At 36.7% G+C, this 19,130-nt stretch overlaps 1 protein-coding gene across 12 annotated transcripts in view; it reads right to left on the minus strand.

The window, feature by feature from the left end:
* The window catches only part of rimbp2a (RIMS binding protein 2a), an 81,195-nt gene that overhangs the window by 22,177 nt on the left and 39,888 nt on the right, over positions 1-19,130 (minus strand). For 6 of the 12 annotated variants that reach the window (XM_058757376.1, XM_058757373.1, XM_058757371.1 and 3 more), the window contains exons 5-11: positions 8,445-8,534; positions 6,860-6,982; positions 4,916-5,020; positions 2,922-2,972; positions 2,407-2,427; positions 908-1,085; positions 116-264 (exon numbers count right to left, since the gene is read on the minus strand). In XM_058757376.1, coding sequence (XP_058613359.1) covers positions 116-264; positions 908-1,085; positions 2,407-2,427; positions 2,922-2,972; positions 4,916-5,020; positions 6,860-6,982; positions 8,445-8,534 — 717 coding nt within the window. Of the gene's footprint in view, positions 1-115; positions 265-907; positions 1,086-2,406; positions 2,428-2,921; positions 2,973-4,915; positions 5,021-6,859; positions 6,983-7,471; positions 7,491-8,444; positions 8,535-13,161; positions 13,260-19,130 lie in introns of those variants that run through there. The other 6 variants (XM_058757375.1, XM_058757380.1, XM_058757382.1 and 3 more) reach the window with 4 other exon arrangements.

Consider the following 19,130-nt stretch of genomic DNA (forward strand, 5'->3'; position numbering starts at 1 on the left):
ATGAGCACATTTCTTTTCTCTTGAGTAAAATACAGACAGATAAACAGATACTGTTGTCTGCTCGCGGCAACTGGTTAACCGAATGATCACAGTGTAGCTGAGACGCACGACAAACCTCTGAGAGAGATGCTTGCACAGGGCTGCTGGAGCGATTCTGGGTTTGGACCGTGGGTTTGACCGACAGCTGCTCTGGCTTGTCTCTCTTGTGTTGCTGTACTATGGGCAGTTCTGAGACCAGTGGAGATCCGTCAGATCTCTCATCACCTGCAAGCATGAGTTATAATGGAAATCAATGACTTTTATCACTGAACAATAGGATGGATCTGAACAAATGGATTTAATAAGGCTGTGGAGAAAAAAAAAAAAAACATTAGGCAAATGAGAAGGCAATTAAATATATTTATTTAAAATGAAAGGCTTCAAAATTCAAATTCGTAAAATTCATAAAAGTTGTGTTTATTTGTGAAGATTATCATGATGCACAAAACATGTAAGTATCATAAACTTTTGATGGTCACAAAGCTTGTTTTCTGCAATAATTCAAAAAACAATGGAAAAGTCCTATTGGGTTTTTGTAGAGTAAATCAGGGTTAGCCTACAAACAAAATTACATCATCTTTGCAGCACTCTATTTACTAAAAAATATTATGCATTTTGAATGTTTCCCCTTAGAAAAAGCACTATGATTTTACCATGGTACATTAATGTATGAGATAAATGCAATGTGCTGCATGACAAAGGCTAATAAGCCAAAAAAACAAGGCATTTTTATTTAAATTAGAGGCATTTTAAGAAATGCCAGAAATTCTAGAAAGGTGTTATAAAAACTGCTCACAACATTCTGAAATGTCTGTGGTTCATGTGGGAGAAAATACACCCCCATCTGTTTGAAAAATGCTTCACTTACTTTTTTTGGCCTGGCGCTGCAGGCTGTTGTAACTGTTGCACAAGTTTTTCTCCTGTGAGTCAGTGTTGAGTGTATCCTCCGCGTCTGACCCCAGGTGATATTTCTCCAGCTCTTTCGACAAAATATTGCACTGCTCACTCTGTGTCCGGCATTTCTGCTCTAAGTCATGAACCTTGACCTTTGAGAGCCAAGGTAAGGAATATACAAGAAAGAAATACACAAACTATTAAATAAAATCGTTTATATCATACACATGAATAAAAATGCAGATGAAATTCACTGAACTGTAGCAGTAGTTCTCAAATGGTTTTGTTACAGGAACCAGCAATATGCAAAATTACGCCCAATAATATGCAAAATTACATGACATGGCTGAAAAGAAAAAGTGACAATTTTATAAACACATATATACATAGCAGCATAGTGATTACCAGCCTAAAATATTGAACAAACACTGGGCAAAATACAGTATTAAAATCTCTGCTATTAGACATATGACCCAGCATTACATAAATTTGCGACAAAATGCTATAAAGTTCGATTGGATGCACAGCCTGTAACAATAACAACATGTTAATGGAATTACTTTTTCCTCTATTAGAAGCCTATTTATTCTGATATCCTAAGGGGTATACACAAAATTTACAAAATACAAAATCTTTAAACAATAATGATATTAGTTGTGGCACACATACCTAGTTTTAACTTGAGAACCTTGTTTTTAGAACACTGTGTCATGCATGAGACGCAGCAAAAAAACAGAGACACTTTTTAGTGGCAAAGGCATTAGAGGTTTAAATAACCTCTGTGTGTGTGTGTGTGTGTGTGTGTGTGTGCGTTTAAGTGTATTATCTAACCAGACCTTAATACTGATACAGTCACATAATTTCATCAGGTCCTAGTTTCACCCCAACAACAAAAGCCCTGATGCAAAGAAGACCTGACCTGATGGAAACCTGATGGAACTTCATTTTGTTTGTTAAACTCCAACAAACTTTGTTTGTTAACTCTTTAGCAGCAATAATTCACGGCCACAAAGATGTGTAGCAGCAAAGATACTCAAAGGACACATAATAATGCAATGATTTTAAAGGGACAGGTCACCCAAAAATGAAAATTCTGTCATTATTTACTTATCTCTCATGATTTTCATAATGACTTAAATTTCAGTCTGTTCTTCCCACAAAGCCATAACTGGTCTCAAAAAAAATTGAGTGCACAGCATAAATCACAATGATCACTTTTACGACGCTTTTATAATGTTTTTGTGTCCTATTTGAAGCCGGAAAGAGAAAACATTAATACATTTATCAAAAATGTTCCTTTGGAAGAAAGTCAGATGGGTTTGGAATGAGTAAATTATGACAAAAAAATTTTATTTCTGGGTGAATTATTATTTTAAAAGTGTCATGGTGTGTGTTATTTGTATGCCTCCCATGAGAAAAACTAATTGAAATGGAAGGTTACAAAAGAATCTCTGAATGAGTAAGTGTGTGTACCTGCATTTTGTCCATATGGCTCTGTTTAAACACAAAAGGAAAAAAAATATATAAATCAGAATGACAAGGGTCAGAGATGAAAAATATTACAAAACAAACAAAATATTCAACTATGGAAAAAGGATAAACTGAACGGCTTGAAACAAAACCGCAAGGTATAAAAAAACAATATTAAAGATGGGAAAAGACAAAAATGATGAAGGTCATAAAAATAAGGAAATTCTGGAAGGACGCCCCATAGGGGACATAAGTTCTCCTCGAAAGTCAAGCTGATTGTACGTGACAAGCAGAAGCTTCTCAGACTGGAGCGACTGTCAGACACGGAGGTCTTTTATCAAACACATGAGGAATCCAGACAGGTTGCATCGGTCCCTTCTACGTTTATCAGATAATTTGGGCAGACAGTTTCTTTTTGCACGAACGGCAGACTCTGCTGACCAAGCCAGGAGTGTAAATTAGGCTTTTCATAGTAGGATGCCATAGGACAGAAGGAAAGCAAGTAGATAATATTTTACCTCTAGCAGATGCACCACTTCTTCATGCTCTTTTTCAGCTTCAGCCTGAACCTGAAAATAAGAGATAGCATATTTAGCGTAGCTGTACAAATGCGATTCCATTCACTCAAACCCGATGAACCCAAATCTCAGAAAGTAACTGCAACGTCAGTAGAACATTATAATTTCACATTGATTCTAAAAGATTTGCCAAGATTTGGTTGGCAAAGCTACTTCATCTAATTTCAGACAGATTTATTGATCCCAGAGGGGAAATTCAGTATTTGAAGGGCAAAACTGTGAGTCACAGTTCACAGCAGTTACTCATAAGTGAGTAAAATTACAATGAAAACTCTCTGTTTGTAGGCAAACAGGAAATTGAAAGATGCAGACAGGCTATGATTGCCATGCAAGTTGTATCAGCAAGTCATTTGTGCATATATGCCTGTGTCGTGTATGTTAGTGAGGTAAAAGCTCTGTCAAACCCCTCCCTAGGGATCTGCACTGATGCGGTGTCTGCTGTCGGCTCTAATTGCTTTGTTTGCCTGTCGCTGCTCCTTCCTGAAAGGCCGCAGACACAAAGAAAAGCAAACAGTTCTGCAGCCATGATCCTATTATGTGACTGCACTGATTTTATCCAGCCCTACTATGCCAGAATATCTATTGCTTCCATGTCAGAAGAATATTTCCTTATCCTTACGTAAACATCTTCGAAAGGACTGGAAAAAAATTATGGTATGTCATGATCATTAGATATGATATAATAAATAACACATTGAATAAGATGGCGTGAGGAACAGAACTGGTTCATGGTAGCAATCTGTGCTGTGAAAAGCATTCATTTCAAACTCCTTTGTCTTCCTAAATCCAATTTCATAGCTAGAAATTTTTAAAGTTTAAAGATTTTTTATATCATTAACTAACAATTAAGACTGAATTGATTAGCCAACATTGCTGACAAATTGCAGACAAATATTAAACGAATAGTCGTTTGATCTCATATGACGTAATGTAAAGGCCTGCAATAAAGCAGTTTGACCAGTGTGGCGCTGTAGCAAGTCTGCAATTCAGCATGCAGTCTAATAGAAGACAAGTTTATGAGAAGTGCAAATGAAGCCGAACCAGTAGAGTGTGGTTTTGTAGTTTTGCAGGTAGTTTAGAGGTAAAAACAACTTTGATATACACAAGCAGCGGTTTAGCGGACATACTGACGCTGCTGAGAGCAGTGTTTAAATGAATATGTAAATATGTGCTGCAAACTTTTCTATCAGTAATATAATAAACACACAACTAAGATGCCAGCGGTGAGAAAATAGCAGTTAAGAAAGCATCTGATTATAGTGCTGCAGATGTTTGCACCAGCTCTGCAATCAGCACTCCAGTAAGTCACGTCTCATTTATTTATATAACATTGTAGAAACTTTATTTTTTCTTTAAAAGAAAATCTTTTACTTCGGTAACATGTATTTTTACTTCGGTAACATACATTTCTGAGGAGCAAAAGACATCTTCTGTGTCTAATTCACATTATTACAATTACACAGAATTACAATTTGATTTTCTGCTATAAAGCAGCTCTATATGTATGAATGTAATATATAATATAGAATATGTATAAAATATGTATAATTCAATGTTAATGAATTACAAAAGCTGAATAATTGATAAACACCTACCGATTAATCTGTGAAATAATTTATGGTTAGTGGATTATTGGATTAATCGATTATCAAAATTATTGTTTGTTGCAGCCCTACTAATAATTTAAATAAAAAAAATTTCACATGTCGGCATAAATGACAAAATAACAGCTTGGTTGGATATTACATAGTAGATATTCTAAGTATTAAACATCTATACATGAAAGGGATCTGAAAAATAGCAAGACAGTTTTAACCTTCAAACGATACAATCTGTTAAATAAATAAATAAATAAATAAAAATCAACCCCTGGGACATGCAGTGACTGTAGTTAACGAAAAACACACATGTTTGAGGTTCACTGAGGTTCTTACCTTCTGCAGAAGGTTGATCTCCTGCTGTCTGGAGTTGAGGAAAGCCAAGGCCTGCTCATGCTCTGCCTCCAGTTGCTGCCGCCGATCTGCAGCCTCTCGCATATGCTGAAGAAAAGAAAAACAGAAAGAGGGAAAAAAAAAAAAAAAGGAAATTAGAATTAGGACATGTGACAAACGTTTGTAGAAACTCCTGCTTTCTTAAAGATACATTGTAAAACAATCCATTGATCACTGTTCTAATCTGTTGTTTTCAGGCTGTGGACAAAGATCTGGGAAAAAAGCATCATGAATAACCACACAGACGCTTTAACAGACACATTAAGTGCAATAGTGACATTGAGTGATGACACCAACAGCCATTGATGGAGAAGCACTTGGTAAATACAACATGTTCTGTGAAAATACAGAAAACCGAGAACGCCACAATAAAAGCTGATGAATAAAAAGCAATAAACAATGTCTAACGGTCTGTTTGGGTTCGGGTTTTCTTCTCCTTTATTCAAGATGCAGTTAAACTGGACAGGAGTAGGACTGAAGCATATCAGATGTGTTGTGAGGCTTAAAAGCTTAAGCTTATAAGGTCTAAGATTCATCTTTTCTCCCCATTTCTCTCACTGTTCTTATCTCCATCCTCTTCAAGAGAGTTAAAGCCTCTTTTCTTTTCTTTGATGACTTTGGTGGAGTTTTAAGTGTACATACACACCTCACACACTCACATGTCTATACACTCAATGCTTTGCATATTCATTAAAATAGGAGTAGCTGAAGAGCTTCAGAGGACAGGAACAACTCTTTTTTTTTTTAATTTGTATTTATTTATTTATTTTTAACAAATGTGCAAACGAACAAAATTAATTAGCTACATAATAGCAAATAAAAAGCATACGCTACATCAATGTAAATGTATGCCATTTCAAACCATGTTTTTCTTCTGTAAACATAACAGATATTTTGAATAATGTTTCTGTACACACAATTGTCTAATATTATTTTGGACCTCACTTTCTTTAATTGCATGGGGGGGAAATACTAATAAAAACACTGGGGTATTTTATCAAAACATTATCTTCTTTCTGGTTCCATTAAAAAAGCCATGGATTGACGTGAGGGTCAGTAATAACAGATGACAGAATTTTTTATTTTTTGGTAAACTATCCCTTTAAGAATTTAGGATTTAAAATAGATGGAAAGTTCAAACGAAAAATCTCAGACGGAAATTCAAAAAGCTCTATTTTTTCTTTAAAAGAAAATCTTTTATTTCAGTCCAGCTGCTGCAACACTATCAGAATGATTATGCATTTCTGAGGAGCAAAAGACATCTTCAAACAACATCAAAAAGAATCCTGAAATTTTGCAGAAAACCTTGTTTTCTCCTCGACTTGCTGCTATACTACTGTATTTCTACTTCTTTGTCTCGTCTCATCTCTTCTGTAATCATTTATCACAAAGTCAATAATAAGAAAGGTAGGAGAGATAAATACATTTCTCATTTCAAAGATGAGCCGTCGATTTCTTGTTATAAGAGCTTTCTTCGTCTCGAGACACATGACACAAGCAGTCAATAAAGCGACAAGTGCAGGAACACTTTTCACTGAACAATGAGTCAGCAACATGACGCTGACAGAAACAAGTCAGATAAATGAAACATCATTATCTCAGCTGGTATCAGTTTTTCCTTTAAAAGCGGATATATGATCTTAAACAATACAGATTGCTTATTAGGTATTAGAAAAGCTGTCATGGGGAAACAGGAGTTTAATGATATAATCAACAGTCAGTTTACAGTATTTTGCAAGGATGTTTCTGTCCTCAAAACTCTTTCTAAATGATTGGTATTCTTAAGATTGAAGTTTGAGAAACATGTCGGCAAGATGTATTGATTGCTGGTTGGATTTTAATCAATTATTAAACTACTATTTAACAAATATCCAATAATGAGCTTACCTTCAGGACCTGCTCAAGATTCTCCAGTTTGTCTTGGAGCTGAGCCTTCTCCTGCCTGGCAGAGTCTCTCTCTTGACTCACACAACCAAAAGCTTTTCTGAGCTGATCATAGTCTGACTTTACCTACAGAGTAAAAGAGTTCGAAACAAAATGAGGATATATAAACTGTCCTGATTCACAAAAATCCAGCTAAATTTATATAACTGTCACTTACACAATGAAAAGCAAAGTTTTCAGAGAAATCAGATGTTGGACATTTAATTATGTTTACAACAAAGGGAAGAAAATGGCTGACTCTGCAACAGTGCTTAAATGCATTTTACAATGGACCGTGAGAGCATATTGCACACGAAGTGTGGGTCTAAGCAGAATATTTTTTGAAACAGAATTAATCATTTTGATAGATTATTTCAGTAGCTCTTTTTCACTCTAAAAGTTGCAGTGATTCTTTATAAGGCTTGAAACATAACAGCACTGTAGGCTATATAAAAATTCAGGTGATTTGTATCTAAGGCAACAGCTCTAAAAATAAAGATTCAGTGTTCAAAAATGTGTTTGACTTTTACATTGACTCACGATACTGGCAGAGCTCAGAGAAACGCAACCAATCACCTGATGAGTGCAGAAGAGGGTCAACTCAGGACGCAGTCAAACAGGAATCCATCTACCAATCAAAATTTACCACTCAATATATCACACACTTGTGGCGGCATCATTCTGGCACACGCCCATACTCTCTCTCATTTATTAGCACACATTTCATCCGTCCAGGCTGAGAGAAACGGGGATGTTGATTCGCATCTCATATCGATCTAGGATTGGTATATGAGATTGTGCCTGGTGCCGAAGCGCGTGACAAACTGACCCGTCCCACTTGGGCTTATTTACCTACTCTCCTCAGCCTTGTTAGCACCGCTGAATGCTGGGAAATGAGCCTTTGATCATTGAGGGAATGGGAATGGGAGCGGGCAGCACTACCTGATTAAACAGAGAACATTTTATCTCAGACGCTTGTCTGGGGTTGTGACAGATGGCCCTTTTTGCTGTTAGAGGAGAGGAGCAGCCTGTGGATTATTCGGAAAGAGACTGCCAAACCGTGGCATGCCGGCTTGGCAAAAAAAAAAAAAAATGATGACACTATTAACACATTGAGTGCCATGAAATGCCACTCTCAGCAGTCCTGTGTTAATATATCCACTTCTTGAATAATATCCACTTCTTAGCAGATTCGCTACTCACATTTATATCCCTATTCGGGTGTCACTGGATTCCCTTCATAGTATGATCGAGTTTAAATCTTTCACTTTATGATTATCTCTAATCTGCATTTGGGCATGCACATCACGGAGGCCGATTTCAAACCATAATAAATGCATACAGGCAAAGCCCTATTCAGTTACATTGAACAAAATCTGGTCAAAACAAACAAGGTGGATATATTGACCAGAAAGGGATGCGATAAGATCAATACTGCCAATGAGATGAAGAGAAGAGCCCTTTGGGCACATGTTCCTAGAAGAGCAATGTAATGAGCAGCCATTGATCTGATGAGCTCAGTTGGCGTGTGATGCTGACCATCTCTTACCTTCTCGTACTCTGTGGCCTTCAAGATGTGACTAAACAGCTCACGATTGAGCCGTTTTCTCTCCAGCAAAGCATCTTGAAGCTCATTCTTCTGTCAAGAGGAAAAAGAAAAAAGGAGTCAGCTCATTGTCATCAACTCATCTCTCTCTATCTATCTATCTATCTATCTATATATATACTGTATAATCTACTGAGAGTACCAATGTGAAGTTCAACTGTAGAGAAATACTATTTTGGACCAAGACATCAAGCTGTATCATCCAAAGATAAATATATAAATCTCCTTGGGAACCATGGGGTGCATATATGTGACTGATTAGAGAATTCATAAACCCATAGGCAATGAAAACACAAATCTCTTTAGCCTATAGGTAATGAAGATGGGTGCTCATTTTTTCATTAATCAGTGGCTGTGTTTAAAGAGCCACCCAAATCCCAAAACCTCTAGCACAGCGTGTATGAAAAATTAATCAATACTTCGTGGAGAATGGCACTATGCAGCAATTACCACAGACCAGGATTCAATTTGTTGGTAGATTACCTTTTTAATTGGATTGAGGTCATTTATGCTTCTTTTCTGAAGTGTATAATTTTTCGCCACTAACATCACCAAATTAAACTGCAAAAATATTGAATGTTTTCAAACAGGTTTCGCAAACACTCCCCTCTCTGCCACTGGTCAGATACTTAAACAGAGCCCCACCCCATACTCACACCATTAAGACATTGTTTCAGTGTTGGCTGGTTCAAAGAAATCTAATTGTTTTGAAAGCTACAGAGCACCTGCATTTCTACACTGTAAAAAAAATTCTGTAAAATTTACAGTAGCAGCATTTTAGGTTTTACGGTTTTAACTTAAATTTACAGTTAAATACCGTAATTTCATTAACTGATATAATGTTAATAAACCAACCTATTGAAGTACTGAAATCTGTTTTGTACCTTTGAAATACACTGATAACCACCAAATGCAGAAGGTGATGAGAAAGTCACATGATGAACCAAAGCCCATCACAAGCAGCTTTTAAATAATAACATATATAAAAGGTGCACAGTGTCATTCACACAAGCACTAAACACCATCATGGTGAGACTCATTAAACTGAAATATGCAATAAACATTAATTTAACAACATTAGATGTAACATACAACCCTAATAAACATAACTGATAAGAAAAAAACTAAGAAGAAACCTAGTTATTTCAAAGAAAAAACATAAAATTCAAACAAAATTTGAAATGCAACGCAGGGAATTCTGGGAAGGTCAATTTACGGTTTTTACCTGTAAATTTTACATTCTTTTTCACTTCCAAAAGCGTTATTTCACCATAAAATTGACTGAAATGTCTATTACAGTTTTTCACCGTATATATTAGGGGAACTTACCGTTAACCATTTTTAACCAGCTTACGGTTTTTACCGTAGCTTTTTCACAGTTTTTTACTGTTAAAATCACAGTCATTTTTTTACAGTGTAGTTTATGTGGAAGTCAACCAAAAAATAACTTACTAAGAGATGTCTCTACATATTGAAGGGATAGTTAACCCAAAAATGAAAATTCTGTCATTAATTACTCACCCTCATGTCGTTTCAAGCCCGTAAGACCTTCGTTCATCTTCGGAACACAAATTAAGATATTTACGATGAAATCCAAGAGCTTTCTGAGCCTGCATAGACAGCAACGCAACTGAAACGGCCCAGAAAGGGAGTAAAGACCGTAATGTTATGGATCTACGAGAATATTTTTTTGTGCGCAAACGTATTCTCTTAGCTCCATAAAAGTATGGTTGAACCACTGATGTCACATGGAATATTTTAACAATATCCTTACTACCTTTCTGGCCCTTGAAGTTGCGTTGCTCTCTATGCGGGATCAGAAAGTTCTAGGATTTCATCAAAAATATATGAATTTGTGTTCCGAAGATGACCAAAGGTCTTACGGGTTTGGAATGACATGAGGGTGAGTAATTAATAACAGAAAGCTAGGATATAATTTAAAATGTAAAACATTGCAAACTTTAAGTTTAAATAATGTTAAGGGGGGTGTGGGGGGGAAAAGACTTGGCAACATTTAGAAAGGCAATGAAAATCATCTCACTTCTGAGCAGACAACTTGTATCTCACTGCACTATATCTACCCATAAATGCATGAGAGGAAGGTCAGAAAGTCATTTCAACCCTCCTAATTTGACTGTTCAACACAGCCGTCCATCGCGTGAAGCTTTCAAAGTGCCACACCCTGGCTGAAGTCTGTGAGCATCTCTGACTCAGCATCCTGTCCCGTCCTGACTGGCTCACATGTCACAGTATATCAGGTGGCAGGTTTGCTCAACAGCAACTAGAGAAGCATTTGAACTTTCTTGTCAAAAGCCCTGTCTGTCAACCACAGCGTCACCCCGGACATGACAGCTACTGCACACGAGGGCGGCACACACTCCGCTGCCTGCAAACGGTGACCACCACAGACCTCCCGTGGGATCACGTGTAGCATATCCGCATATACATTTGGGAACATTTCAGCCATCATGTTCTATTACCTCATATGAAAGGACAGTCTTTAACCTCAGCTCAAGGGACCTTTAAGAGGCCGCTGAACTGGCTGCGCATTGAAACCAGGAGTAAAAAATATGCAGTTCGCTGCGCAGTCACAGCTGATTAAACGCAGCTTTAATGTGGTGAAGATTAGACTACCATGGGATTATCAACTGAAACTCTCACAGGGATGTGAGTTAAAGCAGCAGCACGTATCATACCCAGGAATCCTGCTTCTGATTTCCATATGGATGGATCAAGAAGCAGAACGGCGAAAGAAGGAGGCAGTCTTGGGAAGAGAGGGAGCGAAAGCGTGCCACAAGAATGGACTAATTCGAGCAGACACGGCTGCCTGATCCCCACCCTCCAGTTTGGCCCCTGGTTCTGCAGCTGCTCAGAAAAGCTTTGCTCATCCTTCTACAACATTCACTGAGATGAGGCTCTTTACATGGCCAACCACTGCAGCATTGTGGATGCATATAGGGTGTGTGGGTGTTGTTATACAACCACAAACGTATAACAGGAGAAACAGAACTCTGGGATACGGTAAATCTGAGGGTCAAGTTGACCTGTGAAGATATTCTCAATACATTTCAGTTACATTATATTAAATGAACTGAGCAAATTTTTCTGTTAAATTCAGACGATGTTTAGATCACATTTGCAAAAGAATAAAAAGACACCATTACTGTATGTAGAAGTAATTCAAAATATTGTGCAAAATATTATATAAACAGACCTATAATAATATCTAAATAAAACAAATATTATAATTTATATAATTATAACATTTATGTTCTTAATTTAAATAAATAAATAACTTTTAAATAGCATTGCGGTGATTTTTCCAATTTTCTAACAATAAACATTAAAAATGGATATAATATATAGGGGAAAAAACACCAGAATGGGTAGCATTGCAGATATATCCATGAATGAAAGAAAAAATATATTTGTTTAATGCATGCAGATGCGTTGTTTACGTTCAGATGTGATACTCTCCAAAATGGTGTTATGGGGTGACACGGAGGAGACAAATTGTAGAATAAAGTTTTTGTTTTCTTTGCGCACAAAAAGTATTCTTGTAGCTTTGTACAATTATGGTTGAATCACTGTATGACACATGTCCTTGCTACGTTTCTGCGCCTTGATCATGTTAGGATTCTTGCTGTCAATGGAATGGTCAGAGCGGAATTCATCAAAAATATCTTAAAGGGATACTCCACCCCAAAATGAAGATTTTGTCATTAATCACTTACCCCCATGTCATTCTAAACCCGTAAAAGCTTCGTTCATCCTCAGAACACAATTTAAGATATTTTGGATGAAAACCGGGAGGCTTGTGACTGTCCCATTGACTGCCAAGTAAATTACACTGTCAAGGCACAGAAAAGTATAAATGCGTTACTGATGACAGAGAATAGCGTACGCACTTTGCGTCCATCAGATGCTCTCCAAAATGGCGCTACGCTGACACAGAGAGACAGAGTGGAGACGTAATTGTTGAATAAATGTAGCTATTTTATTTTCTTTGCGTACAAAAAGTATTCTCGTCGCTACATAAAATTCAGATTGAACCACTGATGGCAGATGGACTATTTTGGCGATGTTTTTTTATAATTTTCTGTGCCTTGACAGTGTAGTTTACTTGGCAGTCAATGGGACAGTCACAAGCCTCCCAGTTTTCATCCAAAATATCTTAAATTGTGTTCCGAGGACGAACAAAGCTTTTGTAGGTTTGGAATGACATGGGGGTAAGTGATTAATGACAAAATTTTCATTTTGGGGTGAACTATCCCTTTAAATTTTGTGCAATATATTTTTACATTTTGGTTTCGCGCTTTTTTTTTTAAACTGCAATACTTTTGGTGGAAAATTGATCCCATAAAAGCGTGGGTTTTGTGCTTCTAATGCTTTAGACAAAGTCATTAGACAAAGTAGACCATATTTGGAAAAAGTGCCGAACAAATAACCAAAATAGTTTTTGATGGAGCATAGAATGCCACGTTCTTTCAAACTATCCATATATCCATTGCTGTACCAAGGTAATGGCACTACTACACTCAATCTTACTAAAACAGGTTTGCTCTGTGCATGTTTTATTCACCCACAATACATTCAATTCTTTAACATGCAGCTTACAGTGGCACATCTGTCAATCTTAGGTGACATCTTCAGTCTGTACCTGTAACAAACAGAAATCTTAGCCTCTGATCCTGCTGTGAAAGCTCAGGGTTCCTCTCCCGCTGAGAGCAGGTGGTTGCCATGACAGCTACAGGAGGTCGGGAGGGAGGCCGCATCCTCCCTTATCCTGTCACTGCACTAATGTATATACCGCAATAAGCAAATAAGGCACTTCAGCTGTTTGTCACGCAATGATGGAAAAATGCTCATTAGACAGATTTGATCCAATTAGACAGCTGTTTGTTATTTAGAGCAACCATCTCTGTGACCTCTTGACATGGCATCTCTAGATGACTCAAGACTCAAAGCACGTTTCTCATGGAACACACTAATTAACACCCCCCAGCTCATAAAAATTATTAGAGTAAATCAACTGTTGGGCTAGCGGTGGTACTTTAATTGCAACACAAGGGTTTTATCAAATTAGCATAGTTGACATAAAAGGATAAAGATGGTTCTCAGGGAATCTTGAAAGCACATTTGAGCATTTGCCACCAAGGAGCGTGTACTTTAAGATCAGACATGCTATTCCTGTGCTTTCCCATTAAACACCCACAGGATCTCCACTAATGAGGTGGTGTGTGGTAGCGTCATTCATTCAAACAGTAGGGAGATGTTGGGTATTTTACATGACCTTTACACATGTGAGACCAAATATTCAAAATGTAGCTCTCATGTAGTCCAAAGGCTTTAAAATCTGTAGAAGTTCCTCAAAAGAATTCTTAGATTATTGTCAAAATCCTTCACTTTAAATCCTTACTTTTTTAAATCAATATGCAAACCTTGCTAGACAAATTTATGCAAATTATTAATAATTAAGTACTGTATGGCAATTTCAATTTACTAAAGCAGTTTGACAGTTGAGGGTTATGCTTTAGATCTGAATATTGCACTGTAAAAAATTCCACGCGGTTTCAAATAAAATAAAAATGATTAACTGGTGTTTATCAATCACTAAAAACACACACTTTACAACACATAATAGCCTTTATTTAATAACAATCTCCATTTATAACATTTTTCATACAGACTAAACATACAGGAATGAAGAAAAAAATTCAACTTCATCTTGGATGGCCTAAGGGTCAGTAAATTAAAAGCAAATTTTCATTTGTGGGTGAACTATCCCTTTAAAGCTCCAGTTGACAAACATTACATCTGTAATACAACTGCAAAATTCAGTTAAAACATTGTTTAATGAACTAAGAAAAAACTAAACAAGCTAAACAAAATGTTAGCAAAGAAACATTTACAAATATTATTACGGTTCACAATTATATATTTAAAATGAGGCAGAAGTAAAAAATAAATAAATAATAAAATGAAGCAGGTGTTACAGTATATAAAATCAAATCAAGTCACCTTTATTTACAAAGCACTTTATACAATACTGATTTGTGTCAAAGCAGCTTTACAGAGTCAAACAGGAAAATAGTTTGTCAATAATGCAAGAGGACAATAACAAGTAATTTTTCCAGTTAAAGTCACTTCATTGGTGATTCAGTATTGACATCATTCAGTTTAGTTCTCATCCAGTAATGTCTGTGCAATCAGCCAAGCGTCCCCAAATAAGCAAGCCAAAGGCGACAGCGGCAAGGACCCAAAACTCCATCGGTGACAGACATTGAGTAGAAAATCTTGGGAGAAACCAGGCACAGTCGGGGGGCAGTTCTCCTCTGGCCAGACGAAACCAGCATGGTGTGGTTTAATTCTAGGCTGCAACACGGGTCAGATTGAGCAGAGGACTCGTCTGGTTCTCGTGGTTCTCTTGTCCCGATGGCCAACGAGGTCTTCGGAGGGGATCTGTCTCTGGGGCTCATCTAGCTTACATGGCCTCTGCTGACATTCAGGGCTGTCAAGGTCATCTCTAGGTGCTGATCCACCATCTCATCTGGATACAGACTGGATCTGGGTGGCTACATTCACCTCGGAATAAGAATGAAACAGACTAATATTAGTGTAGATGCCACTGAGAACAGTAAAGCACATTATAATTGTAGTAAATACTCGAAACATTTACACATATTACCTGGAATGAAAACAATAAAATCCTAGTCTTGAAGGTACACACAGTATGTAGTTGCAGTGGAGCGGTCTGGTCACAAGTCAGTGTTTGGTGCCTTGGAAGAATTGACTGGGTTGCATCTGAAATCTTGCAACGATGACAAAGCACCAATGAAAACTTTGGCCACACCCTGATGGAGAAAGAAAATTACATTTTAAGTTCAAAAAATGAAATGATGCCTTTTAAATCATTTACAATGTATCAGTATCAGTTAATTAAATTTTTAAAAAGTTGCAACCTTTTTTTTGGCACAAATTCATTCCACAATCCATTGCACAACAGGGAGCATTGATGTTGACTGGATATGTAATAGAACATGTACATTTCATATTATAGGGCTATGTTACCTCAAATAGCATAAAATAATATCAAAATATAACGGTCCTGCCTGTTGTTGATAAATGGTGACGTTTTACAAATTGATTGATCAGTTGTCCCAATGTTTACTGATCACGGTCTTTCCCAGTGCAGGGATTCGTGTGCACTATCTACTGATTCACTACCTAGGGAACTGACTGAGACGCTTTGAACGGCCTTGTAAAACGATTCAGTTTTTCATTTTTGTTCGGAACGATGAACTTCTATGGAGCAAATTTTGTGCCGATATTCATCAAACAAATCCAGCGTTTTGCAAATAAACACTATCTGCTTTGCAAAGAAAAACTCGACTTTCAAACAAACGCAAAGTGATTTGCAAACACAAAACTCTATTTGAAAGAAAATGCAGAGGTATGGACAAATATATGTATTATGTGTTACAACTGTGAGACTCGTTTGCCTTTTTATGATGAAACATTTTCCCACAAATGCGTGCAGGCAGATTTTCTCACAAATGCAATTGAGCAACTTCCTTTTCCAAAAACAGCAGATGGCGCTGTTGTTCAATTTACTATATCTATAATTAACCATTTAGCCTAGATGTTTTCACAAAGCGACCCCACTACAATGTTAGTGAAATTCACAATAAGTGCTGTAAAGTTCTTAACATGATTGATTAGTTCAAAAATCAGTAGTGACATGGCTAAACATTTAATTAGGCAGTCTTTCCCTATAAAAACTGATCCATTCTCTGTATCTCTTATCCTCTGTTGGATCGCAGGATATAGAACATATAGGCTACATATGTTGATACAATTGTTCAACATTTAAAAAAAAATGCATGGGTATAACTAAAAATTGTCACAATATAGTGTAATACTAAAATGCAGATGTATTTTGGATAGTGACAACTGTGTACCAAAAATGAATTTTATTTTTACGTTAGGTCAAGAAAGATTTAGTCATTCTGGTATATATAATGAGACATAGCCTACAGTGGAGAGAAATGTTGTAGGCTACCTCTGCAGTAAAGGTTTAAGCAAGTATGAAACTACACATAGACAACCCACTGAAAGGAGTAGGCTAATCTAATTATACAAATAGGCTACTATAATCAAACTCGTTTAAGTTCAGGTGAGCTTTATTGTGATTCAGCTATATAAATGTACCGAAATATAATCTAAACATCGATATCCCTTACGAAAATTAACCATGGTTTTACTAAATAAATACCATGGTATTTGTAGTAAAGCTGCCATTACAGAAATGATAACCTGCAAAAAAACACTTTTACTATAGTAACACCAACTTTTTTTTTCGTAAGGGATATCATAGTTTATTATCACATTTATGTTTATATGTAGCAGTGGTTCCCAACCTGGGGGGCGGCAGAGTTCACAGCGGGGGTGCGGGAGCAGATATACTTTGAGGTAGGGCTGGGCGATAAAACGATAACTACAATTATAGTGATATAATTTTCCTCGATAAAACAAGTTCGATAAACATTCAATGTAATGTTTATGCGGGAAAAGCGGAACAAAACAGCGCTACTCATTTGCGCAGAGCGAGCTGACTAGAGCAGATGTGTTTACTCGCCAATCACGCAACCATAAAACATTTGCATTTTAAAATTATATATTGTGACACAATATATTCTTATACCCCTGCATTGTTTTGAATGTTAAACAATTGTAGTGGGGTAGCTTTGTGAAAACATCTAGGCTAAATGGTTAATTATAATATAATATAATATAATATAGTAAGACAGAAACTCACCTGTTCCCCAGTAATGTTGGTCTGCTGTATTCCCTGAAAAGGTAAACAGGTGTTTCGGGTCTCGGGAGACTAGCGTAAATCGCTCAATTGCATTTTTGAGAAAATCTGTCTGCACACATGTGAGAAAATCTGCCTGCACGCATTTGTGAGAAAATCAAGTGAAGTTTCATCATAAAAAGGCAAATGAGCCTCATAGTTGTAACCATAGACTGTATAAAAAGATGGACGACGCGTCTCCACTTCCTTCCACTATAGAAAAATGAAGCGAATACATCTCAGTATGGCCGCTGCCATCTTGAGTAAATGACGTCATTTGGAGCCCGAGTCTGCGTAATAGAGATTCGTTTGGAGCCCGAGTCTGTGCAGTAGAGTCGTGAGGTGGAGCCGCGGAATCAAACTCCTGCCCAAACTCCCGCAGACCCAATCAACTATAACGACACGCCCCGTTTTTTATAGTATCCAATTACTAGCTAAAATGAAACTTATCACAAAAACGAATAATTGAACATATATCAGCGTGATAACAACTACCTTAAATGACCAAAACCATATTTCGGGAAATTGTATTGGAAGTGTAATTTATTTGTTTTATTTTGACTGAAGTCCCATTCGTTTACATGGAGAGGGCGGGGTTTATGACCTGTACTGCAGCCAGCCACCAGGGGGCTATCAAAGAGCCCGCAGTTTCACTTTTCAGGATGTGTGAGACACACCCAGTTGTAACACACAATACAATACAATACATATATTTGTCCATACCTCTGCATTTTCTCTAAAATAGAGTTTTGTATTTGCAAATCACTTTGCGTTTGTTTGAAAGTCGAGTTTTTCTTTGCAAATTAGATTGTGTTTATTTGCAAAACGCTGGATTTGTTTGATGAATATCGGCACAAAATTCGCTCCATAAACTTTTCTTCCGAAGAGCCTAATCCGCCCCATTTGAAAGAGCGACCATGTTGTTAGTCACATTTAATGTCGTCTTTTTACTTCACAAGACAATTGCAAAAGTTTACAAATGCAAAAACCCATTCAACACGCCCATGTTAACTTCAAATGAGCGCATTACTGTGGTTTACATTACGTTACACGTTTCATAGATTTCGGTTAAACATAATGGCTTATAAAAGAGAGAAAGACCGCACGATCTCTTCATATATTTTCACATCACGGAAACACAAAGATATCATACAACACACCAAAATGAGCTAAAATTCATTATAGTAATACATTACCGCTTTTGACATTAAGTGTTTTATGGATTAAACAAAGTGAAAGATTACATTGTCATACAACACTTATTCAATGTTTTTATATATGTTGTACGTTTGTGTATAAATATACACGTTTTAAATAAAACATTTAAACCTTTTAAATATACGTTTTGATAAATTCAGCCTAAGGTTAAGGACAAATATTTATTCAGTGAAACCCTTGACTTAACATTAGCGTTATATTACCTGATGCCTGAACTTGACATACACTGTCTTATACCCAATTTTCTTCGGATATACAACTCATAAAACACTTTCTAAATGTTGCATGATTTTCTTGTTAAATTTAGTCTAAAAAAATAACATTTATTTACTGGAACTTACCTGACGTGTGAACTTCACAAGATGGTGGCGCTGTTTCTCCCGCGAAGTCACTCAGGCTCATGGCGCGTGCATGTGCAGAATGATCTCAGTGTTGGCTGGATTTGTTTTTATTAGTTCAGTCAAACATTAGCATTCTGAATGTTGACTGGATTTGAAAATAACCAATCATTTAATGTTTTTTAAATATATTTGTGCAGACTTAAAGGTCCCATGACA

This window comes from Onychostoma macrolepis, chromosome 21 (genome assembly GCF_012432095.1).
Source record: "Onychostoma macrolepis isolate SWU-2019 chromosome 21, ASM1243209v1, whole genome shotgun sequence".
In the NCBI taxonomy this organism is placed as follows: Eukaryota; Metazoa; Chordata; class Actinopteri; order Cypriniformes; family Cyprinidae; genus Onychostoma; species Onychostoma macrolepis.